The 27,178-nt window shown below is 34.2% G+C and overlaps 1 protein-coding gene across 11 annotated transcripts in view; it reads left to right on the forward strand.

The window, feature by feature from the left end:
• Positions 1-27,178, forward strand: part of RALYL (RALY RNA binding protein like) — a 407,935-nt gene that overhangs the window by 184,519 nt on the left and 196,238 nt on the right. For all 11 annotated transcript variants that reach the window (XM_068672191.1, XM_068672194.1, XM_068672193.1 and 8 more), the window contains one exon: positions 15,246-15,524. In XM_068672191.1, the coding sequence (XP_068528292.1) occupies positions 15,269-15,524 (256 nt within the window). In that variant the 5' untranslated portion in view covers positions 15,246-15,268. The remainder of the gene's footprint in view (positions 1-15,245; positions 15,525-27,178) is intronic.

The raw sequence follows: 27,178 nt of genomic DNA on the forward strand, positions 1-27,178 counted from the left end.
TTCCTTAAATATGTTTCTTTACACTTATTTTTTATTATATCCTTTGGAAAGGTTGACAGACAGAAGAAGAAATAGCTCAATAAAAACTATCGGAAACATCTGAGGAGATTACTTTTGAGAAATATCCATGTTGTGAAATTTCATCCAGATCCTTCTCCAACTGTGACAATCAACAATTTTGTTGTGAAGACACTTTTCATTTTATAAAAGCTGATAGCACTTAACTTCATTTATGGAAAGATTAAAGATAGGCTTGAAAGTCACTTGATTAAAATGAAAAAAGGAACTAGTAATAATTTTATCAAATCCTCTTTCTTCTTAATGGTCCTACCTCTTTCTACAATTAAAAATATAAAAATGTAACAACAAAAAGCATTAAATCACAACATTTTTTGCTGTAAGTATATAGATTCCTACATAAATTCAAATTCCTACATAAATTCAACATGTTCTAGCTTAAGAGAGCAGAGATTATTCCAATTTCTCTTCAAAATGTTACTTATACTTCTTGATATTCCCTTCAATTTTCCACTCTACATCTGGTAAAATTTCCCAGTTATCAGGAGTTGAATAGCTTGTAAGAACATCTGTAATAACTACATAATCAATTTCAGAGAAAACATTTAGATGTTCTTCTTGTTTTGCAGGTATGGATAAAAATGATAAAAGATTATTTTAAATTTTACCAGTTATTGATGAAGATAATGATGTTTCTCAGCTACAGCTCACTCTCAGAACTTAAAATTATTCCAGTGATCATTTTCTTCAAAAGGACTGATTTAACATATGCAAGAATTGACATGCAGTTTTTTCCTTACTTGACAGTTATCATCACTTACACAAATGTACTGCTGGTATTGTACTACTAATAAAACATCTGTGCACATTTGGAAAGGAATAAGATGCTTTTTAAAGGAATATTTATTTATATATTTATTTTCCCAAACAAGTATTAAAACACATTATTATATTAGGAGAATAACTAGCAATACTAATGGAAATCAAACAGTCGATGTTGAATGCACTGCAGTTGGAGAACTGAGACTTGCATATTGAAAGACCAGTGATTGTCCCTGTTGAGCATACTTTAGTTTCAAAATGATTAGCTCTGTCAAATAATTAATATTTGTCGATAAGTCCAGTTGTAATTAGGATGACAGGATAACGTGGACTGAAAATAATCAATCTGAGCTGCTAAAGCTGATCAGTTAAAGTAAGGAAAATAACAAAAGCAATTTTCTTCCATGGAAGAACTGACTTCCATGCACGTTTATATTTAGCTTCGGTTGCTTCTGTAGTCTTTTTGTGTTTCAACTTTCATACACAAATTTCATTGTTATGAAAGATTTCAAACACTTATTTGAGTTTCCCAAGCAAATTTCATGGAAGAAACACACTAAAAGTCAACTGGAAGGAAACAATAACATTGGTAATACTAGAACAAATTAAATCTAGATGAACTAGATAAAGTTAATACATATTTATATATATATATATATGTTTAATATCGAAAGTCAAATGCTTTCAAAAATCTGCTTTTAACTGTTGTCAGATACCAAATCTTAAAGTGAATCTGTTTGTATTCACTTGGGGGGGAAACACAGAAACATCAAAAAATCTCTCCCTTCAGTTTATATTCTTTCCTGCCCTAGATAAGTCAATGAAAGATTCACTGTCATTTAAAGCAGACCTATGTTAGTAATGAATTCTTCTAATTATCCCATCCTTTAGACTAGAGGTTAGATATTACGACAGGAAGAGCTTTAGAAAAATCTTTAAAGGGTAGAAAATTTGAAGGATAAATTATTCATTTGTAAATTATTTACTTCAACTAGTTTTCACTGCACTCCTACTAGATACTTTACAGCTCTACAATGTGATGTAGGAGATTGAATGTAATCAATAGAAAAAATATATAAGATTCATAGGGATGTCTCTTTACACTCAATTTTTTTCCTACCTCCTGTGATACAAAGGAGATATATTTAAAGTATATACTTGATATACATACTCTATATATGTATATATATACTTTATACTGTAATAAAGTATATTTTATATAGCATATTTATCTAAAATATTCTGGATTTTAGTGATTTATTTTCCACTGGTGTTTCTAAAAATAATCTTTGAAGGTCTGTATCTTTTGGCTTCAAATTAAATGATAATCCACTCTGAGTTTTGAAAAATAAGTGGAAATATTTTCCTTTTTTTTCCCTGTTCCAGTTCATCTAATGTGGGAAGAAAAAGTCAAGTATTGCATGCTCAATTTTACCACAATCATATTTTTCTAGTCTTTAAAAATGTTGTACAGCTTAAAGATCCAGTGCTGTTCCTTTTGAAGTATGTAGACAGGTAAATATTCAGTTTTATATTTTATTATATATAATAAATATTATATATATATAATATATATATAATAATATATATAATATATATATTATATATATAATTATATTATTATATAATAATATATATAATATATATATAATAATAATAACTATATATAGTTTTATATTTTATTATATATATTCAGTTCATGTTTTTTTGTTTTGTTTTCTTTTCCACTGACTTTGGCAGGGCCACCGTGTCACTCAGAATAGCAATAAAGTTAGTTCCTGATAGAATGACAGAGTATGTTCACCTCAGGTGCTACTGTACTCTGTGCTTACAAGACCGCACTCTTTGAAAAAATATATATATTTACACACACAGTATAAATAAATCAGCCAGCATCTAGATAGGCCCTCATGATGAGAAGACAAAAGCACTGGAAAATTTGATTTTAGTGCTGAGGAAAAAAAAAAAAAAAAGGTTGAGAAGGAGGAAAGGTTGTAGGAAGGACTCAGCCAAATAGAAGAAACAGAATGGAATCAAGTGAAAAATGAGGTAAAAAGGCTCTGGCAGAGTAAAGTAGATGTGAGACAGATGGTGAAAATATTAGAGTTTTGTTTCCAGTCAGTACAAGGAAAGAATGATATCTTACACTTGTGTCTTTACAAGGGGGTTAACCAAGAACAAGAAGAAAAAGCCAGCACCAAATTATAGCATTCAAGTGTACATAGATTTGGGTCTCAGAGGCTGAGTTACATGATGACATGAAACTATTAGGCATTGTCCTGGAAAATCACCATTTGCTTAAATAACATACTGCTACAAAAGATATGTTGACAAAGGTTTTTGTATGGTTTGCATCAAAAACAAACAAACAAACCTATATTAATATGTATGATTAATGTTCAGATAATGCTTTTAGCAAAATATCTTTGTCATATTGTTATTTCATTGTGCTAGTTTAATTGATTCTCTAAAATAGCCTGAAGTAAATAAAATACTTACTTAAGCAAGGACTATTATCACTGTGTTTGGGCATCAAATATCTACTACATTAAAAACATAGATTCACCAAGAATTACTAATATCCTAGACTAAATAAAAACTTCACTTGTATCTACCTGCTCCAGTGAAGAACTTACTGCTGATAATACAAAGATCAAGAAATATTGGAGAAAAATTCCTTATCCAATTGTTGTTTGGTTTTCCACAAAATGAAATGGTGAAGAGGAAAAGAAGACATTTTATGTATAAATATAATGCACTTCAAAGACAAAAATGAAAATATAGTATGATTTTTGGAGTTCTCAGTGATATGCAGTATTTGAACACATTACTTTTAATACATTGTTTAACTTGCCGAGCATTTATTTCATTTTATTTATTTATTTATTTATTGTATGGGGCATAGTGAAGGCTTTCTGATCTCTCAGTAACAATGACAATGTTACAATAAGTTTCATTTATTTCCAATCTCAACACAGAACTGAAAAAAATAAACAGATATTAAAATTGCTTAATTTCAAGATACCTTGTTGCATACTATCAGTGGTGAGAGAATCACTTGTTTCAGGAATACCTTTGTAATCCTAAACTTTGGTATATGCACATGAGATTTAGTGTGAAAAGGTAGAGTAGACTTTCTAAATAGACTAGAAAGACATTCAGGTGTTTTGTGGTGAATGGCATCACCAGCTGGGTAGATGAGGGGAGAGTGGATTACTTGGTTGTCAGTACTAGCTTTTCTTCCTGTGAGTCAGATGCACAATATGGTCCTCAGGTGTAAATATCCAAGACAGACATCTGAAAGGGACAATGTGGAGTAAATGAAATCAAAAATGATGGTTCTAATTTGCCTTTGGATTTACATGTAAATAAATAATTTAAAAAATCCAAGTATTCTTACATATTTCAGATAGGATCCACCCAAGGCTACTGAGAGATCTGGCAAAGGAACTGGTCAAGCCACTTACCATTATTTATCAACAGTCCTGGCTATCGGGGGAGGTCCCAGTTGGCTGGCAGCTAGCAAATGTGACACCCATCTACAAGAAGGGCCGGAGGGCAGACCCGGGGAACTACAGGCCTGTCAGTTTGACCTCAGTGCCAGGGAAACTCATGGAGCAGATTATCTTGATTGTCATCACATGGCACTTACAAGGCAACCAGGTGATAAGGCCCAGTCAGCATGGGTTTATGAAAGGCAGGTCCTGCATGACGAACCTCATCTCCTTCTATGACAAAGTGATGCACTTGGTAGATGAGGGAAAGGCTGCGGATGTGGTCCACCTTGACTTCAGCAAGGCTTTTGACACTGTTTCCCACAGCATTCTTCTCAAGAAACTGGCTGCTCTTGGCTTGGACTGGCGTACGCTTCATTGGGTTAGAAACTGGCTGGGTAGCTGGGCCCAAAGAGTTGTGGTGAATGGAGTCAAATCCAGTTGGAGGCGGGTCACTGGTGGCATTCCCCAGGGCTCCGTGCTGGGGCTGGTCCTCTTTAATATCTTCATCGATGATCTGGATGAGGGCATTGAGTGCACCCTCAGTAAGTTCGCAGATGATACCAAGTGAGGTGCGTGTGTCGATCTGCTCGAGGGTAGGAAGGCTCTGCAGGAGGATCTGGATAGGCTGAACCAATGGATTGAGGTCAACTCTATGAAGTTCAACACGGCCAAGTGCTGGATCCTGCACCTGGGCACAATAACCCCAAGCAAAGCTACAGGCTGGGAGAGGAGTGGTTGGAAAGCTGCCTGGCGGAGAAGGACCTAGGAGTATTGGTTGATAGTGGGCTGAATATGAGCCAGCAGTGTGCTCAGGTGGCCAAGAAGGCCAAAGCATCCTGGTTTGTATAAGAAGCAGTGTGTCCAGCAGGTCTAGGGAAGTGATTGTCCCCCTGTACTCGGCTCTGGTGAGGCCACACCTCGAGTACTGTGTTCAGTTTTGGGCCCCTCGCTACAAGAAGGACATCGAGGTGCTCGAGCAAGTCCAGAGAAGGGCAACGAAGCTGGTCGTGGGTCTGGAGAACAGGTCTTATGAGGAGCAGCTGAGGGAGCTGGGTTTGTTCAGCTTGGAGAAAAGGAGGCTCAGGGGCGACCTTATCGCTCTTTATAAGTACATTAAAGGAGGATATAGCAAGGTGAGGGTTGGTCTATTCTCTCATGTGCCTGGTGACAGGATGAGGGGGAATGGGCTTAAGTTGCGCCAGGGGTGTTTCAGGTTGGATCTTAGGAAGAACTTCTTTACTGAGAGGGTTATGAGGCATTGGAATGGGCTGCCCAGGGAAGTGGTGGAGTCACCGTCCCTGGAGGTCTTTAAATATGTTTAGATATAGAACTTAGCGATATGGTTTAGTGGAGGACTTGTTAGTGTTAGGTCAGAGGTTGGACTCGATGATCTTGAGGTCTCTTCCAACCTAGAAATTCTGTGATTCTGTTATTCTGTGATCTCTCCATTATGAAAGACCAAATATCAATTTTGATCAACTAGTATGGAGACAAATTGTTGTTAAAATAACCATACACATAAAAGACAGGAAAGGTTTTTTTAAATAGAGGTAGAAATATTATGGACAGGGAAAGCAAAGATATCACTAATCCTCAAACAAAGTCCTGGCTGTATACTTCCTACTAAACTTTCTAGTGTTGCAGCATTTTTGTGGTGTTTTTCATGCTTTCATTTTATTCATGTAACAACCCACTGAGCTGGAATATCATCAGTATTATTGCCAGTTGCTGAAGAAATAGAAGAAGGTGAAGACATTAAGTGACTTGCATAAGGCCTCTTATCAAGTCTGTACCAGAGCTGGGATTACAATTCTGAAGCTCTTTACTTCTTTGGTGTTTGGCAGCCTGGACCGTGACATTCCCCAAATCCAATTTTAAACTCTTATAAAATAATAGAAGAAACAGAAAGGAGCAAAATAATTCTTGCCTACATAATGCTACCAGTAGTTTTCTTGGAAGCTTCAGTGGAATAAAACTGGCCATCTATGAACCTCTCATAACAATTCCACAATTAATAAAGATGGTACACTACATTAAAAGAGCAAGATATGTTTGCCCAAATAATCTTCTTTCCATAAGAATTATATGAAATATTATCCTAACCATGTAACATGTCCTTAAAAAAAAAAAAAATAGCAAAGAAGATTTAGAAAGAAAATTTTATTGTAGAGGAAACATCTAACCATGCAACAGTTATCCTTATTAGGCTTAATTTTACATAATAGTTTCAAATTCTGAAGTGCCAAAATGTTTTGCTGATTAAAATTTCAGAAGATATTGTACTTTGAAACTGTAAACACCCCTGAGAGCAGAGAGAACTGCTGAAGTCTATTAGGAAATTTAGAATTATGAAAATGATAGTAGGAGACTGTCTTACTTGCCAAGGTTCATTTAATCCTCACAGTAATATGAAGCTGGAGGAAGCAAAAACACACAGGAAGCAACACTGCTGAGTGAGACCAAGATATCCTGGTGAACATGAGATTAGCCTGAAATGTCATATGACTGTAAAAATAGCTAAGATTGTTTTTAGGCAATTCACTGTATCATGAAGCTGCCAAGTGAAGAAAAAGACAGCAGTCCTCCTGTACCTTTTACTGTCACTATACCTACAACTGAATTCTGAAGTCAGATTCAGGCCACAGAAACTGTAGAAAAACAGAAATACATTAAAAATTATTAAGAAGTCAGCAGAAATGACTGATGAGGGAAGATTAAAATAGCTAGCTGTATAAATGATAAATGATGACTCAGAGGAGATGAGGAGATGAGATAGCTGGCTACAAATAGACCTGGACAAAAGGAAAACAAAAGGAAAAGTCACCAACTTCTGTTCTTCTGTTTGCCTTTTTCTTTAAAAAAAAAAAAAAAAAAAAAAAGAGCCTGACTGACAGCACATACAAACTGTCAGTTCCATGATGAAATGTTTCCTTCTGCCTAGGGAGGTGGTGGAGTCCCTGGAGGTCTTTAAAAGACATTTAGATGTTGAACTTAGCAATATGGTTTAGTGGAGGACTTGTTATGTCAGAGGTTGGACTCGATGATCTTGAGGTCTCTTCCAACCTGGACAATTCTGTGATTCTGTGTGTGATAACAAGAATTGATGAATTTTATCATTTAAATGGCTCCAGAAGTGTCAACTTGTAGGGAGAATTGTCTCTGCTATAGGCATGATGTGTCAACCCATTCTTAAAAATAATTAAATGGAAAACTTTACCCTAACTTTAACGTTAACACAAAATAAATAAATAAATACCTAAATAAAAATTATTTTAAAAGGCAGGATATCTTTGGGAGGAAGACAGAAGCTTTTTTTTTTCTTTAATGAGGACAGGAAAAGCCCAAAATATTTTTATGTGGATTTAACTAACCATCTTAAAAATAACTTTTTTCTTTATTTGTGTGACCTAGATATAGTAATTCATTAAAATTGATTTAAAATACAAAGAAAGGACTTTCCATGATAAAACATATTTTATCTGGTAGCTTTCTGTTCTCTCACTTCCTTCCCTCCTTCTCTCCCCCATGACATATCCAATATTCTTACTTTCAACAGGTATGTAAAATTTTATAAGTTTTAAATTTTATTATTATATTTTTTTAAATTTTATGTTTAAAATTTTATAAGTTTGATTAGTTTGATATGTTTGATAAGTTTGTTCATCTAAGATAAAACAGTTTTTAATGACAGCTTATTAAGGCAGTTAACATGAATATTGAATTATCTTCATAAAATATTAGTACCAATACAAGATAAATAAGTGCTGTAGGACATTTTAGCCACATATACATAATACATCTAATGTTTAAACATCTTATTTTTTTCTGTAACACTGCAAAAGTATTAATGTTGTCACTGTTGCTAAAAAACAATTTAAAAGGAGAGAAAATATTTTCCTTGAGCTTTTATTCTTGATGAAAATTGTAACATGTATTAATTTTTAAATCTCAAAGACTCTAAGTCACAAAATAATTCAACTATTAAAGTAAGGATTGAATCTTGATATTTACAAAAGTTCAGCTATTAACTGAGTCTGGATAACAGAAGGGCAGAGTTAAATTCCTTGGAATTGCCTGAGAGCTCTGTATGTTTTAGGTCAGAGACGGAGCACTCTTATAGTGCTGCATTTTATCCATATAAGGACTGATATCATGATATTCAATATCTACTAGAATGTCCTTGTTCAGCTCAAACCCAAACATCCTAGCAGTTGATCAGGCTGCATTTTTTACTCTGTACATTTTTACAATTTTTAATTGTCAAGACAGACATCACTGGCCAACAAGTTGACTTTTCAGGTTGTTATCTTTCTTGGAAGGATTTTTATTTATCAAATGCATCTGCATGTTACTCAGCAAACTTTCTTACTGCAAATGGTGAAAATTAAGGTTTGGCATTTAATGGTGCTTTGAATAAATTACCAGTGCTTAGAATTTTTATAGTTAAGAAACATTTCTACAGAATTAGTTTTCACTTCAAGTTTCTATGTTTTATAAGCAAAAATTGGTCATCACAGAAACCTAACACTGAGTGTTGATTATTTCCTGACTCAGCTGTAGACATGATCTCAGGCTAATTTGTGTTTGGGGGAAAATGAAAGTGTTTAATTTTTCCTAACATTTTCTTTGTAAATATAGTAAGTACACAGAAGTGTGGTATTTTAAAATCTCTTTCACAGAATCACAGAATTGAAGGGGTTGGAAGGGACCTCGAAAGATCATCAATTCCAACCTCCCTGCAAAGCAGGTACCTTAGAGCAGGCTGCCCAGGTAGGCATCCAGACAGGCCCTAAATATCTCCAGAGAAGGAGACTCCACAACCTCCCTGGGCAGCCTGTTCCAGTGCTCCATCACCCTCACCATGAAGAAGTTCTTTCGGAGGTTGTTGCAGGATTTTCTGTGCTCTATCTTGTGACCATTACTCCTTGTCCAGTCCACACAAACCACTGAAAAGAGGTTGGCCAAATCCCTCTGTCTCCCACACCTTAGGTATTTAAACACATCGATGAGATCCCCTCTCAGTCTTCTTTTCTCCAGGTTGAATCAACCCACGTCTCTCAGCCTTTCTTCATAGGGAAGGTTCTCCAGGCCCTGTATCATCTCTATGGCCCTCCGCTGGACTCTTTCCAGGAGATCCCTGTCTTTTTTACACAGGGAGCCCAGAACTGGACACAGTACTCCAGGTGAGGCCTGACCAGGGCAGAGTAGAGGAGGAGGATCACCTCCCTTGACTTGCTGGCCACACTCCTTGTAATGCATGCCAGGATCCCATTAGCCCTCTTGGCCAAAAAGGCATACTGCTGGCTCATGGTCAACCTGTTGTCCACCAGGACCCCCAGGTCCTTCTCCTCAGAGCTCCTCTCCAGCAAGTTGTCCCCCAGCCTGTACTGATACATGTGGTTGTTCCTTCCCAGGTGCAGGACTCTACACTTGCTCTTATTAAATCTCATTTGGTTTTTTCATGCCCATCTCTCTAGCCTGTCCAGGTCTCTCTGAATGGCAGCACAGCCTTCTGGCATGTCAGCCACTCCTCCCAGCTTTGTGTCATTGGTGTACTTGCTGAGGGCAGACACCAAGGCCATTGATGAAGAAGTTGAATAAGATTGGACCTGTCACCAACCCTTGGGGAACACCAGTAGTCACAGGTCTCCAGACAGACTCTGTGCCACCGATCACCACCCCCTAGTACTAGGCCAGTCAGCTAGTACTCGACCCACCTTACTGTCCACTCCTCTATCCCACACTTGCTCTACTTTGCCATCAGGATGTCATGGGAGACAGTATTGAAAGCCTTGCTAAAGTCAAGGTAGATGACATCCACCGCTCTCCCTTCATCTACCCAGCTGGTGATGCCATCATAGAAGGCAACGAGGTTGGTCGAGCATGACTTCCCCTTGGTGAATCCATGCTGACTACTCCTCATAACCTTCTTCTCTTCCAATTGCTTGGAGATGGCATCCAGAACAAGCTGTTCCTACACCTTTCCAGGGACAGAGGTGAGACTGACTGGCCTGTAGTTTCCTGGATCCTCCCTGAAGACCGGAGTGACATTGGCTATCCTCCAATCTTCAAGCACCTCTCCTGTTCTCCAGGACCTTTCAAAGATAATAGAGAGTGGTTCAGCAATCACCTCTGCCAACTCCCTTGGCACACCTTTGTGTGCAAAGTAATATAGTTCTAATCTATTTTCAGAAAACATTTCAGTTTTTGTGAAAGATTTTCCTTTTTTTTTTTGCTTCAGTTTTTCCTTAGTAAATCCTAATTATTCCTAGAGTCACTGTAAGCAAAAATTTTAGTTCATTCAAATTATATAGACTTAACTATTTGTTTAAAAGAAGCAAATGTTTTGTTTAGAAATGAAATAAAATAACTTCAGGATAAATTCACATTAATAAGAAGTTCCTGAAAATATTTCTAACCTTGCTGAAGGCAAATTTTTAGAAAGTGAAACTAAGTATGGACCTTACTAAAAAAAAAAAAAATCTTCAATTTAAATTTTTCCTACCCTCTTGTAATAAGATTTAAGTGAGCTTCTAACTCCAACAGAATTGTTAGAATTTGGCCTTACTAGTCTATTTAGCATGCAAAAATGTATAAGGATAATTTTTTTGTATTCCTCGGAAAATAACAACTGAGCTGATGAGTTCCAGTCTTTTAAGATGATGAACGACCATTTATATAACATGGAAGATGCTGAAGTGAATAGTTCTCATAATCCTTTTTAACAGATCAGGTCCTCAGGTGTCTGTCTCTCCCAAATTATTTTGCATATTAACCAAAATGCTGTTTCTTCAAAAATAGGCTTTGCATTGTCCTGTCATTGGTAAACTGCATAAGCAGCACTGTGAGCCAAAGGACCAATAATAATCTGGCTATAATGGTCCCTTCTCACCCCTACTCCCCAGGGAAATTCCTGGGAATTATTGGGATGTAGAATTGAACTCCTGTTTGCCTCAGTTCTTATACTGTTCCATGCATCAGAACACAACACAACTGTAAAAGGTACCATTGTCTTCATTATTCTGGTGTGCCCATAGGGCAACATCTCCTATTAAATGGGAGATATGAGTTCAGATGTTCATTTTATGGACTGAAGCTGAGTTTCAGAAACACGAAGGAATGCTTTGTCATTCTGATGTTTAACCAAACTTCATAGGAAATGTGAAGGAAGCAAGGATTTTAAACCTGCCCTCTTCTTTAGCAGCTCATATTGACTGACAGACATATCCCATGTGTGTGTTGGGTAATATGAAACTCATTTTAGTCATTTACATTTACATTCCTGTTTAACATCTAGAAAATTTAAAGTTTAAAACAGGTTTGGGGACTTTACTCTTTGAATCTGAGATTTAAATTGTAATGAAAATGGTGCAGTTTATAACTTTGATGTTCAATTGTACGAAGACTTACATTAGTTAGTTCTAGGTAGAATAATTAAATTAGCTGTATCATGAAACAGTACAATGAAGTGTATTAACAAGTATCTTCTCTCTGTAAGGTATTCCTTAAAAGATATGTTTTGCATTATAGCAATTATATATTATATATTTTATAAAATTTATATATATATATATTTTATATATATATAATATATATAATATATTTTATATATTATATATATAATATTTTATATATATATTATAAAATTTATAAAATATATAATTATAAAATTATATATTTTGCATTTATTACCAGAAAGGTAATATCACTGCAATGATAAGAAATTAACAAGATACCTTATTAAAGGCTACAATGAAATGAGATGTTTTCAGATATGTTTCTCTCACAATTTCATTTATTTCTGTGGTTGTATGAGTTACAATATTTGTGCTTTTACTGATAGCACAGAAGTGATAAGCATAATTCAGTATTCACAGATGTATATAGTAACTGAAGTGTACAACTTATTGTTCTTTCTCATTGTAATGAAGTTCCCGTGTATCTTTGATTTTTATGAAATATTCACAATAGTATTGTATGTAGACCACCAAGGCAATCGGATCTCAATTATTCATATGTTAATATTATTCTCATCTTTTGAATATCTGCAGCATATTTTCCTGGCTGTTCATTTGAATATGAGAACCCACCAGACAACTATTTTTTCTTTGTGTTACAAAAATGTTGTACATTTGCATTGCAAAGGAAAACTACAAGAGGGAAACTTTCAATGTCCTATTCAAACTCTATTTAAATTAGTACACAGTAAATCTGGGCAAAAATAAAATGAGTATTTTCAGGTCATAAAAAGGAATAGTTCACTAAATCCCATTTTAAATGGCTAAACAATAGAGGAAATACAGAGTGTAGTACTTTGGTGTTTGGAAAACAGTTGTGATAGTAATAATTAAAGAGGGGTTTTGTTTATAATTTTCATGCAAATTTTGTCTGGCAGAAGATTTTCTTTAGATTTTTTTCCCTTGTCATTTTTATTATTGTGTCTGTTATACCCAGGAATCCCAGCTGAGATCATGACATTGTGTGACAGAGCTTAGCCAAAAAAAAAGGCAAGTCTAAGGTCTAAAAAGTGAAATAAAAAAGTGACTTAGTGAGAATCATACAGAAAATTAGTGGAAGAGACAGGTCTACAAGACAAGTCTACTGTTATCTAGACCAGAGACCAACACTGACCCAATGAAATGATAAGCAAGCACAGAGAACATTAACAAGATGCTAGGACCAGATTTTCACAAACATGAACTATCACTACTCATGTGAATTTTTCCCAACATAGGTACACCAAAATGATGTGTCTTTTGAGAGTATCACAGAATACCAGCATTTTTTCTGTTCACCAGCTATTTGAGTGCTGAAATTTTTATTTTTATGCCTAGCTACTCTGCCATGTAACCTCTTCAGATTAGTGCTCTTCAAGCAAACACTATGTGAAGTGCACCTTGACTCCTGTGTAAATATAGTTATATCTTAGATGGGTTTAAACTTGCAAGTTCTCAGATAATAGCTACTTTCTGCCAACATGGAGCTCAATGTGCAACACATTTTTGTTTCTTAAGTGGATTGTCTTCAAACTGTATTAAGTACAGTTATGAATGTACAGTTACGAGTGTACTTAGTACTGTATGGTACTAAGTGTTCCAAATATTCAGGTTAGCTATATACAGGCATGACTTCAACATTTATGATCCGCACAGGAACCTAGAAATACAGATATTAACTGTGTCATATAATAAAGTTCAAAGGATTTTGATCAGGTTAGTTTTCCTGGTTTTCCATGTTGCAATCTCTAAATACATACAGTATCTTGTGTTTATAGAATGTATTTCAATTTGATAAACTTACAAGAAAATTTATTTGCTTCTACAGTGTTTTCTTTAAATGTTGTAATATAGAGTAAACTGTTATTTTAAGTGTTTAAGGAAGTAAAAACAAGTTGACTGATAGCCTCCACTCTATGTATGTGTGCTTGAAAATAAGCAGAACATTTTCTAAGACTCTGGAGGATTGCCCACGTCTCCATTGTGTGTTTTATCCTAAGGGTGGGGTTTGGATTATGTGTGATGGAGATAGCCAAAGTACTGATGGCTACTGTTCACTAGGAACAGTGTAGAGTTCAGTAACAATGGTTTCTTTTTTTATTCAGTATAGCTTAATATATGGTAGCTATTGATTTCAAATATGAAACTTCTGCTGTTAATGTCAAGCTTTAGGTGTCCAGAATATAGAACATTATTCCTTTTCATCTTGAGAAAAATGTGAGCAGTATTTAACTGGATTCTCTTCTTGCCTGAGCTGCTACTGTGATATGATCAAAAGAAAGAACAGGTTAAAAAATAGTAACATAAATCTTAACTGTAAGAGATGACCTATATTTGACTGCTGTTTAAATGACCTCCTTCGTACAAAATAAGTTTTCATTTTAAAAAGATATACATATGTATTTGTTTGTTATCAAATACAACTAAAGAAAACCCAGCAGCTACATGTGATAATTTATTTCTTTTCAACTCCATCTAAATAAAGTGACGTAAATAGAATGACCTGGTGGCAGGTGGAATTTGCATAAATAGTAACAAAATCAAGTGCACTTTAAAAGGGTGAAACGAGATGAACACAAAAAGTATTTTTCTTATTTTGGCAAATCTTTCCCAAGAATAATGTGTCCATTTCTATTTAAAGTACTTTTAAGGGTCTTGTGATCTCAGAGGAAAAACTAAATAAATGCAAGTAAAACTGCATTTATACAATTAAGGAAGTTTGTTTTCATACTTTTTAATTTTAGGAGTGTAAGCCATTTGTGTTTCCCCTGCCTTTTCTAATTTCTTTCTTTTTTTTTTTTCTTTTTCCTTCTTTTTTTTTTCTATTTATTTTTTTTTACACAGAATTGATAAGGAAAAATGTTCTGATAGAAACATATTGATTGAGTAAAGAACTATATGTTACTGGTCCTGCAATCCTTATGGTGGTCAATGATATTTAACTGGTGATAAATGTGCTCTATCTGACACCAAACAAAAGCAAAGTTGTCTTTCATTTTTAGAATTTGCTCTCCACAGGGCCTTGAATGTTCATTTCTTTGACATAAAATAATGATTCATTCTCTTGCTTTGCAGTTTCTATATAGCTAGGTACTTAAAAAGTCAATACTGAATTTCCAAGCATAAATCCACATATGATTACAGCAGAGCTCCAATAACAGAGTATTGTGTTAAGAGATGTATCGGTATATTTTATATCTATAAAGATGAGAGGTTTTAATTTGGCTTATTAACAAAATTTTAAAATATGTTATGTTTGTTTTATTGATAATCATTTTTAGAAAGTTTAACTCTTCCAAGTCCAGATTCACCTTATGGGAAAAATTAAAAAGTGAATTATTGGTGGAAAAATCATCAAAGCCAAGGGTAACTGTATGCTATGAAACATAATTCTCTTTGTTCTTTATTTAAGGGTTAAAGCCAAGTAATCCAACCATGACCGGCAAAACACAGACCAGCAATGTCACCAATAAGAACGACCCAAAATCCATCAACTCTAGAGTCTTCATTGGTAATCTGAACACAGCCATTGTCAAAAAAGGTGACATCGAAGCAATCTTTGCAAAGTATGGAAAAATAGTTGGCTGCTCAGTGCACAAAGGTTACGCATTTGTACAGTACATGAGCGAGAGGCATGCAAGGGCTGCGGTGGCAGGAGAGAATGCCAGGATCATTGCAGGGCAGCCACTAGGTAAGTGCTTGTTCATATCATTCAAATATATTTTTCTCTTCTTTTTCTATATTATCTGTTGTTGCTACCCTGGGGATCAGTAAGTTGGTTTTTCCATTGTTAGAGTGTATTTCCAGGATGTTGGATCTAGCAGAATTTTGGAAATATTACATGTTACTTAGTTATTATGAAATTTTTAGTGCTATAAACTACCTATTTATTAAGCACATTACTTCTGAGTGCTTATATTTCTCTGTGTAACCCCATTGCAGTGAATATGATTATTCATGTGAAGAAAATATAAGCATTTTCTCTTAAGGTCTATTAGTAAATTTAATGTGATATAATGAGTCCTGTCTAATAGATGTGGTTATCTTGACTTTAATGAGTCTAAAATAATATCCAGCTCAGTGGTGTGCCAGATTTCAGACAGAAGCAAAAGAATGAGTTTTGTTAGTCCTTGAACTTGTACCAAATCAAACTGCAATGCAGTTATTCATTTCGAAAACTATTTGTTTTTCATTTTGTTATTCGATTTTTGCTTACAAAAATTTTAGGTTGAAGTTTCTCCCCATATAATGTTGTAGACACTGTTCCTCTGAACTCCAAACTAAAAAAGCATAGTTTATTATTAATAATAATAATAAAATTAATAATAAAATTATTAATAATTTTCTAGTACTTTGTTATGAGTGTTTGTGTAATTTGTTTTTTTTTTTTTTTAATTTGCTTTTCCTTACTGACAAAATTATCTGCAATACAGTACTAAACCCATATGCTACATGTATAGTAATTATGGACAGTACAGCAAAATATTTAGGAGAGATCTCTTGCTAGACCTCTGAGCTAAATTACTCAGACCAAATCCACTTGTGTGCCTTGGCAATGCCAGGAAGAGGTGAAGAGCATTTAGTGTTTTGGCTGTACCAAGTCATAAAGAATGGACATGGCTTATTCATTTTCAATTTCTTAGGCTGTGGAAATCTTTTTTTCTGATTATTTGTAGAAATTGAGTATTTGTGTTAGATATGTTGTTGTTTTGTCACAGTTGTTAAACAGTAATTTTAACTTTTATAAACCCTGTATTTTGGGTTCAAAAGAAAAACAGATTAAAGAAATCCAATTATATTTTAGGGGAGACTACTTTACAACTTCTTTTAGGAAAAGTTATATATATGAGTGAAATAAAAGTATTCAAGTGAGAAAAGCAAGGCTGCAAAGTCAGTCTGTGAGATGGCATTATTAGAAGATGTTTCCTGGAGCAGTGGTCTCTGAGCAATAGGCCATGTAATGCCATCAGTGCATTATTTACAGCTCTTTGCACACTGGTCTGACCAGATTTTTTAAACTGTGTTTTCCTAAGGCAACAGATCTGTTATTACTATGACTACTGTTGTTAGTCTCTTTTAGTTTTTCTTGTGGAGTCTGTAATATACCAAGTGCTTTGTGCAAGAAGATGCCCTTGCTGTATTCAAAGTACTTTTGTGCTTTGTACAAAAGATAGGTGGAGCTGTTATAAAGCCAATTAAAGGGCTAATAATCACTTGAATTGTTCAAATTATTTAATAACAATGGAAAGTTTGTCCACAACTAAGTTTCAGCTGTATAATCTTAAAATACTTTGCTTACTCTGCCAAGTCATGTGGAAGATTTTATGCTGATATTCCTGATATATTCCTGATATATCAAGGAATATGAAGAATAAGAAAGGTGAAATTTACTTTTAAGTGTCCCAGACCTCATTTACAGTTTCTGTATGAGAAATACGGTTGTCATTAGTATTTTCTGACAAATAAAATGATTTCTTAGAAGTGGTACTCCTTGTTAGACAAACTGCTTCTATGAATTCTTTTTATTAGCAGTAGACATTAATAGTTGCCTCAAAATAATGAGGACCCAATAGATAAAACTTTCTTGGCATTATGACACAGAAGAATAACTTATGTGTAAATGTGCTTTTGAATGGGAGGAAATAGCAGGCAGGACCATTACAGTGTAACTACTTGATAATTTACAGATGAAAGAAGACAGCTCTATATCCTGAGAGCTGTGTATTCTGGGGGAAAAAAAAATAATAATAACAATAAAAATAATATATATATATATATATCAACAGTTAAAGTGTGGAAAGGGGACAAGAAAAGAAAAGCTATCTATCAATGTACAAATAAACTTTGATAACACAGATAGATTTTCTTTTAAAGGGAATTAGAATATATTAATAATGTAATGAGGGCTGGATGGTAGTCAGCTGTTGCAAGATGTTTGAAGAAAGGAATGTTTGAAAAAGATTATCACATATGGTATATATGTCTGATACTACCATAGACACTAGTACTCAGTATTCAAAATAAGGAATAAGACTCACAAAAGAAGGAATAATTTAGACTATATTGTTAATCTACATCAGTCCTTTCATACTTTTGGTAAATTGACCGTTAATGTTTGTTCTTGCCTTCTGTGTGATCCTGCCATTCAAAATTGTGATCGTCATTCACAACAGCTTTAGCAGCATTAAAAATAGTTTGCATGTATAAAAATGAAATTTAAAATTGAACCTTTAAATTCCTATAGCTCTATACAGCATTATACAATTTACTGATGATAATGCTAAAATTCCCATCTAGTTTTAGGTAAGGGAACTGCATGAATGTGCATTAAGTTCCTGCCTAAATATTTTTTCTGGTTGGGTTTCCAGGGTGTTAGGCTTCATAAGTACATAGCAAGGCATTTTTTAATGAATTTCTTAGAAGCATAAATCTTAAGCCTTCTTAATGCTTGCCAGCTTTCTTGGGGATAAGTGTCCTACTGGTCTCCTTGTACAACTCCCAGGCTCCTGCTGACATGCTTGTTGGCCTGGTGGCCAGTTTTGTACAATGACAATGCCATGGATATTGTAACTTCAGGGAAGCAGATTTCATGGGATATGTGGTTCTTTCCAAAATTTCCGATCTATGATGTACATCATGCACTGAAAATCTGCGGAGAGACCTTAAAGGAACATAAAATAAAATTTAAAAAGCAAATAAATAAAAGGAAATTTATTGGTCTTATGAAGTTCAGTGAACTTTCTTGAAGTGATATTATACCTTCAAGGGAATAGCACATTTTCCTGACATACAGCAGGACAGGGACAGGTCAGTATTGGTCCCAGGAGTGTGTTTCTCAGTGATTACTTTGTGAACTCCTTCAAGCTGGAGCCAAGAAATTGTTCAACTTGTTTTAGAATAAAAACTGCAAATGATATTCCCAGTTGTGAGAACACACCCACTCTACTGTATAACCTCAAAAGTTTTTCATCTATTTAAATATATCTACGAGTTAGAAAATATTTGTCCGTATCCACCTCTTTGCCACAATGGGTAGAGAGATAACAGGAATAATCCTGAGGAAATACCATGTTTCTCCCCTGACCTCTAACAAGGGTAATGTTACATAATTAATTATTTAATTAAAAGACCTTCATGTGGATTCAGACTCTGAGTGCTTACTGGCGCAGTGCACTGGGCATGAACCTATGGACAAAAACGTCACACATCTGCGGTGAGAAGATGACTAGAGATCTGCTTGCTTCAAAGCAAATGGAGCAAGTCCCTTGTGGGAATTGTGGTTTGAGGAGCAATCTGCACTAAGATTGTAAATTTTGGATATATGATAGAGAACACAGTTTCTATATTTCTATATTTTGGATATATGATAGAGAACACAGTTCTCTATCATATTCCTGATGTTTTCTCCTGCCACTAAATTACTTCACAAGGGTCACGGCAACATTATTTAATTTTTGTGTGCATTCCTGCACACGTGTATTCTGTAAAAGCCAATTCCCCATACAGCGTATTTAATGTTCCATAACTTTATATTCCTGATTACATTATGCATTAGGAAAAGATTTGTAAGAGCATTCATCTGAAGTGCTGGTATACTTATTGTAGCATCCTGCACATCACAATGTCTCTGATTTGATTGGTTTATAGTTCATATCCTTACCTTTTGAAATTGTATGACCTATCTGTTTCCTCTTTCAAACACATTTTTTCACACTTTAAACCCACAACAAGTGTTTGATTTGGACCAGAATAAGAGCCAAGCCACCTTCATAGGCACCTTGAAAACACAAGTTAAATACTGCTTGACTAATAGTTTTGGTCTCTGCTGTTGCTTTTGTAAGACACCATAGAGTTGCATACTTGGATGCTGAGAAAAAGGAAAAAGCTTACAGTACCAAGACTGTGAAAGACACTGTAGTTCTTGATTTGATGCCCTTTTTAACTAATAAATTAGTTCCATTGTAGTTTCAATCCTGTTTCATTGCTTTAAGTATTATTCACGTATGTCCGCCTTCAGGTCTAAATTAGATGCAGTCTCTGAGTACCTGTGAGCACATACTGACATATAGCCTAGGGTAAAATGGTGGTTTTAGGTAATTATTTTGGGTGACATACTCTATTGCACATTCTTTTGAGAAGCACAGAAGCCCTGCAGGGGCTTTCTAAATGATGACTACCCAGTAGAAAATATCCAAGGAGGAGAGCAGGTAATAAAGAGGGCCTTTAGAGAGATTCGACATATAGCTTTGTTGTAAATTGAATTGATGTGACAATAGGGCTGGTTTTCCTTTTGTTTCCACTGCTTCTACTCAAAACAGATCTCTATTTTGTATTTGTAATGTCTAGAAATACCAAGGGATTTATCTATATATTTCCAGAACCAGAACTTTCCAGAGTGAATAAATTCTTCATCTCAATCTGAAGTTCCAGACAACATTAATTACATCATGGATATTTGTATGCAAATATATATATTATATAAAAAAATAAATATTCATGTTGTTTTAGCAAGCTTGTTTGTTAAAAAATGTACTTTGGCTTAAAAATTGATGCAAGAATTCAAATTTCCTTAGTGACAAAACTTTCTTTAAATCAATAGTACACTATTTGTAAGAAAGAAAATTCAAAATTGAATTAGTGATTGTTTGCTTTTAACTTTGCCATTAATTTTCAGTCGGTAGCACACAAGTACAACAATCCTAGAAGACATTCATTTGTACAACCATAAGCCATTATTTATTGAAAAAATCCTGTTACACACCTATATTTAGCTACCATAGTAGCAGGATATATCTGTGTAGAACAAAAAGTAATACTTCCTGTTTTAATGTGTGTAGTGTATTAGAAGCTGGAAAGATTCCTAATCTTCCTTCTGACAAGTCTGTGAAGATGTGAATTTTTATGAGTCAAAACATTTTAGGCAAGCACAATGATTGTCTTAGAGAAACCCCAGAGACTGTATGAATATAATAAAAAAATGTTTTGGTATTTTAACATATACGTTAATAAGACTTATTAAAAATAAAATAATATAATACTGTATCTGTACAGTAATTAATTATATATCAATGTTAGATTTCAAGCCTTATACTTTAAGAAATTGGATGATGCACGTTCACATTACTGAATCAGAAAGAGCAATGCACTTTACACAAAATTCGTTGGTCCATCAAAATTTTTGCAATGTAGATTCTAATGTTTGTACTTATCAGCACTGCACCATGAATGAATAATCCGAGAACTGAAACTTAAAAATACACAAGTAATTGCCTACCCAAGTGAGCCTTAAACAAAGCATTTAAGACTTGCTAAGTATAATGTGATAAGAATATATTGTATAGTTTTCATCACTTAAATGTTGTACCTCAAAGAATACTGTATTCTTCTGCTGTAATAACACAGCTCTTTCTGATTAGTTCTGAAACAAAAGTGAATGCACATGTGAAATTCTTTAACATTATTATTTTTTAAACAAACAAAAAATTTCAAATAAACACAAACACATGCCAGCATATATTATGCATACCTAGACTGTACAAGACACAAACCTATAAAGGCTGTGAGATATCATATGATATTGGCTTATTGTGGGAATGGTTTTTAAATTTGCTGAACTTATATAAGTACTTTGGTGGACTCTTCTTGAATCAAGATCAATTTCTATTGAAAAATAGCTGCCAATGTCAGGATGAGGTTTACAGAAGATTTTTATTTAAAAATCTTGTGTTTCTTATATTGAACAAAACATAAAGTAATGATAAAGAAAAAAGGTAAATAACAAGTGGTTTTCTAAAACAAAATAAATTAATAAACATAAAGTGAATATAAATATAAATGAAAAAATACATAAATAGTCATGATGAATATAATTCCATCTCAGAAACCTAGAGTGAAACTGAGGATATCAGCTTGGTCCTGTGCAATTGGACCTTGGTCTTTATTAAAATCTTTTAATAAAGATTTAAAATCTTTTCCCACTAAATCACATCTTAGATGATTTCTTCATCTCTCAGTCCTCAGGCATGAATAGAATATTGTAAAACTTCTGAGAAAAATATATGAATTAATATTCCACTGCTTAGTTCAAAGTTTATATTTTACCACTAGAATTGACTCTTTAACCTTATTTTCAATCTGTTACTATATTTGGGAACAAGTATAATCCTTTATCAGTCTATTCCTGTATGCAGGAACAGGGACTCTGTCTAAATCTATCCCATAAGTCTCCACCTTCTTGATGCCTACCCATGTCCTTCTTTCTATTCTTGGTTCCACCTATGTAACAGATGATATTAGTGTGAAATCTCACTGTAGGGGACCTTGGAAACAAACACTGATCATTGTTCATGGGGGTCTTCCAGTAATAGGTAATTTCCAGATTCCCGTCCCCATTGCACACTTTGGTCTTACCCAAACCCTTATTATAAGGGTTATTTTTAACACTCAGTCAGCTGTTCAGGGCAGGACAATTTTACAACGAATGTGTGCTTTTTTACAGAAGGGTAAACTGAATGTTTCACTGTGTAATTAAAATCTGTATTCTAATGGCATAAGCCATTAGAAGTCACTAGACTTCTAATGAGAAGCCATCTCAGTCACTAGACTGAGAATATCTAAAATAAGAATGAGTGAATTTTACTCCCTCTATCTTACAAAATATTCTATTTCACTCTTACTGGGACTTGGTCATTCTAATTCATTATGAAAACTGAAACTCAATTTAGATCTGACTTTCTGGTAGAACTAAAACTTCTGCATGCTCAGAAAAATCTTAAGTACATATTAAGGAAATAGTTGTAGTTATGGGATGAACCCATGACAACATATCTTAATTTTTCATTACTAGAGGTCTGCTCCTGTGAAAATCTTCATACATTGCTAAACTAAAATAAATTAAAGTATGTAGAATTGTACCTGGCACAACGTTTTGTGCTCTGAATAGTCTGATATCAACTCAGACAAATGTTAACTACTTCCTCCATCATAAAAGCAAAAATAATGATTGCTTGCCATCAACAAAGGTTCATGTAAAAAAAAAAAGAAAAAAAAAAGGCAACATATGTATATAATACACATATACATATATACATATTAATATAGGACTCGCTTAGTCTTCTGCAATATCAGTTCACAGTTAAAATCATGAACAAAGTGCTATTACAGGATCTTTATCCTGCTTTGCTGCTTGACATGTCTGGGTCTAGAATAGGGTCTTGCCTATATTACATACTACTTTCTTAGTATTACCATTGTGTTTCATAAAAAGATACACTTTAAATCCCTTAAATGTACTTGCAAAAAATATTTCCATGTTCATGGGTCTATCCGATATATCCATCATAATGTCATAAGTGCTTTTTCAAAATCTTTAAACATTACTTTGAAGTTTCCAGCACTTCAGCATTTACTCCTCACAGGTCTTGATGAAATTTGTTGGTTATAGCAAATAATATGCAGTAGTTCCATCTTGATTTTAACATAATTTTGTGTTAATTCTGTTGCATTTATGAGAATTTATTAAAAATGTATTTTTTATTTTGTGGCAAACGAAATCCCATACCTTTTCTTAAAAGCCTTGCTTTCAGTAGCAACTGCAGGATTCATTAAAATTTGCACAGTTGTTCTATAATATTTAATTCTGAACATACAGAGATAAAACTACTGTCATTATAAGTTCTCTCATAACATATGTCTCAGTGTATCATGCAAGATATACATGCAAGACATAAAGACAAGAATTATCTCTAGAATGCTCTGCAAGTTTTGTTTTTGTTGTCCTAGAAGGTCTCATATTGTTTACCACTTCACCTTTTTGTTGAATCAGCTTGATTCAACCTAAATTCAGTTTCATTCCTTCAATTAAAAGAGAATCTTTCCCAGATTGAGCTTGGTATTTTCTTCTTTATCATTTGAAAACACTTTGTTCAGTATCTGATCAAGTACCACATGTGTTAGTACTTGAAATATCATGTCATCTGCCACATTTACTGCTGTATATCTGCTGTGTTATTGCATTCTTTTGTTAAAACATTTCACTTACTGACCTTGTGCAAAAAGCATGTGGAAAGATTTGTATCTACTCAAGGGTGCATGGGAAATACACAGGTCAGATGATTTCTCACCGAAATCTGACTTGTTAATATTTATCTTTCTAATCTACAACTGGAAGTATGTTTGTTCTTTATCAAGTATTCAGAACTGAATGGGTGACAGAACAGAGTAATGTGATTTTAGTGTATTGGGGAATCCAGGCATATCCCGGTACTGCTATTTGTGAACTATGGCTGTTAAACTTATGAAATATGTTCCCTTTCTGACATCACTGAGCGATTTGTTGAAGCAAGTGTAGCTAATATTTCTCTCAGAAGGCTACTGGTGTAGCAAACAAAAATGCTTAACTTGATCATAGTCTCAGTTTATGGAGGTAGCTACTTCATGTGATGATCTTTTAGGATCAGTCTTCCTCTCTTTCTTCCCCCTCTTAGCAAGATTAGCTAAAACACAAGTGTTCTTAACTTACATGAGAAATGCTTGTGGAGATATATTTGCTGCCTCAGATTTGATTTCATGTCTACTTTCCTTTCACACCCAAGGAAAACACAATACAATTTTTCTCCTCAAGGATCTACCTCAGCTTTTGTGCTTAATCCTATGATCCTTCAAGGGACAGATAGCTTCATCAGCAATCATATATATGGGGAAAAAGAAGTTAATACTAAGTAAGTAAAAATCCAATTACTTTTCAGCACTTCATACAGACAAAGTGAAATTCACTATCAAAAAGTGAAATTCACTATCAAAAAAGGGAGATTTTAGTGCTCAAATTCTATACTACTGTTCCTACCTTCCCCAAAATAAGCTCTATTATTGGTAAACTCTGCTGCAGGATGAGTAAAATTCATTTTCTAACTATTTTCTTGATTCAGAACTGATCGATCACTTTTTGTGTTCTTAATCATTATCATTACAACTGTTTAACTGACCAACTTTAGACTCTCCCTTAAAATTTATGGCAGCAGAATCAAATCTGCTTTGTTGTTTTTTGTGTTTTTTTTTTTTTTGTTCATGTTTTCATGTCAGCACTTCTCATTTCATTCACGATACTTAAAAGTCCCTTCCAACCCAAAAACTAAAAAAGAATTAGTTTCATTTTGAATATAAAGCTTGATATTTTCAAATCTGTTCTAAGTTGTAAAAGTCCCTCTGTCCCCTTCAAAATACCTTGCAGAATACCTTGCATTACTTACAAAATGTTAATACACCTATAAGGTACTACTCATGTTCAAACTCAGCCAGGAATTTCTAATTTGATATACACATAAATTTAGGCATATGAGTCCTGAGCTATGTCTGATCAGAAGGTAGCAACCAGATGGCAGAAATCTGAGAACATACACTATCTCTCTGGAAAGAAATACAATCATTTTCACAACTAATCCACAGAGAAATTAGCTAAAACTTGTCTCCCAGCTGCCAATGAGGATGACCTGTGACACATTTAACAAGCTTGATGTCTGTTAACTTAGCTATCTTTACGCCCCACATTGTAGCACAACACAGACATGTCTTTTAAAAAAAATAAAAACAAAAACTCCGTTACAATGAGGAAGATATCTCGTTTTCTTTTTTTTTTTTTTTCTTTTTTTTTTGGGGGGGGGAGGAGGGAACAGTCTCTCTAAAGACTTCTTAAACTTTTTTTTCTTTTACTTTGTTAAAGAAAAATAAATCTCAGCTTTATGACGTCTTTTTCAGCCTAGTTTTGTTACTTGTTTCTCTTAGTCTTCTTCCTCCATGTAATGTTCTCTGATTTGTTGTTATCCAAACACTTTTAATATGATCACAGTCATTTCTAAGCACTGTTAAAATCTCACTGAAAAAAAAAAGTAATTTCCAATTGGCTGCTGTTGTAATTTGCTGTAGACATCTGTGCTACTTCTCCTACTGTTTGCAGTTAGATGGAAAATTCTAAGTTTCTTGTGCTTTCTTTCATTCTGCTTCATACAAACATGGAAGAGAAAGGAACAGAACATTAAAGAATTTGAAATATAGTGTTAACTTTCACATATTCTTGTTTGGGAAGTATATAATGTTTTCTAGTTCTACTTCTACCTTATTTTTTCTGGACTCAAGTTCACACCTTACTTCATGAAATCTATGTTTAATTTGTCTTTCATGTGAGAAACACAAAATATGACTAAAAATAGAAAGTTTGAACTGATTTAAAGTAGCTGCTAAATGACAGCAAAACCCCTTGCACGACAAAATCTGAAACAGTTTCAGGGTGTGATTGACTTCTTATCCTATAAATCAATATCTTAATAGTTCTTCTGTTTTGTTCAGGTAGACTTTATCTCTTGATTTGATACTGGAATTTAGGCTGGAAGGGACAACATTTGGTCCAACTTTTTGCTCAAAATAAGGCTAAATCAAAGCAATGATAGTCCAGGCTGTTTTTCAGCCACTTTGTCATCCACTATATATACAGTCTATATCTCCCTGTCTTTGTGAGGGTAATATGGCAGATCTTGTCAAAGACTTTGCTGAAGTTAAGGTGAAGAGCACTTATGCTACCTCTTCCTCAATCTGGTGAGGATTTCTACCTCGTGATACAAAAGTCATCGTTTTGTTAAAGCATTATTCACCCCAGTAAATCTGCTGACTGCTCCTAGTCATCTTCTTCTTCATGTAGCTGGAAATGGGCCCCAGAATGATTTACACAAAATTGACTGATCTGTTTTATCTGGCTGGTCCCTCTCCAATATTAGGAAAAACATACCAGAGTCCATCCTGAACAAAGAAGTTGACACATATATAGTCAGAACAACAACTGATTTATTGCCCTGCTTCAAAGTATATAGATCAGGCACAGGACTATTGTATAGGGACATCCAGAGACCTTTGAATACTTGATATTCTTCTCTATATATTCCCTTTTTACCCCTCAACATTTCACAAGTTCTTCCCCTTTTCTACACATTGTCACCTCCCCAACAATAAATAAATAAATAAATAAATAAAAGTCTGTCCTTGCCTATATCTAACCCATTGATCCTGATTTTAACTTTATAATTGTATATGGTATTTATAATAGATTGGCCTGGAAATGACTCCTTCTGCCAAGCTTGTACTAAGCCCTCCCCCAAAACTTGCTTTTTAAATCTACAGTATTTTGCCTTGTTGATAATACTATCTTTCAGTGATATCAGAGGTTGGGATTATTAAAATAAAATAAATGAAATGTCACTGAAACAAGAATCATTGGCTATAGAATTAAATTTGCAGGAAAATAAATACTTAGCATAGGTAAAACATTATTGACAGAGAACCCCTTTAAAAATCATTTTA

This window comes from Anas acuta, chromosome 2, assembly GCF_963932015.1.
Source record: "Anas acuta chromosome 2, bAnaAcu1.1, whole genome shotgun sequence".
Taxonomy (NCBI): Eukaryota; Metazoa; Chordata; class Aves; order Anseriformes; family Anatidae; genus Anas; species Anas acuta.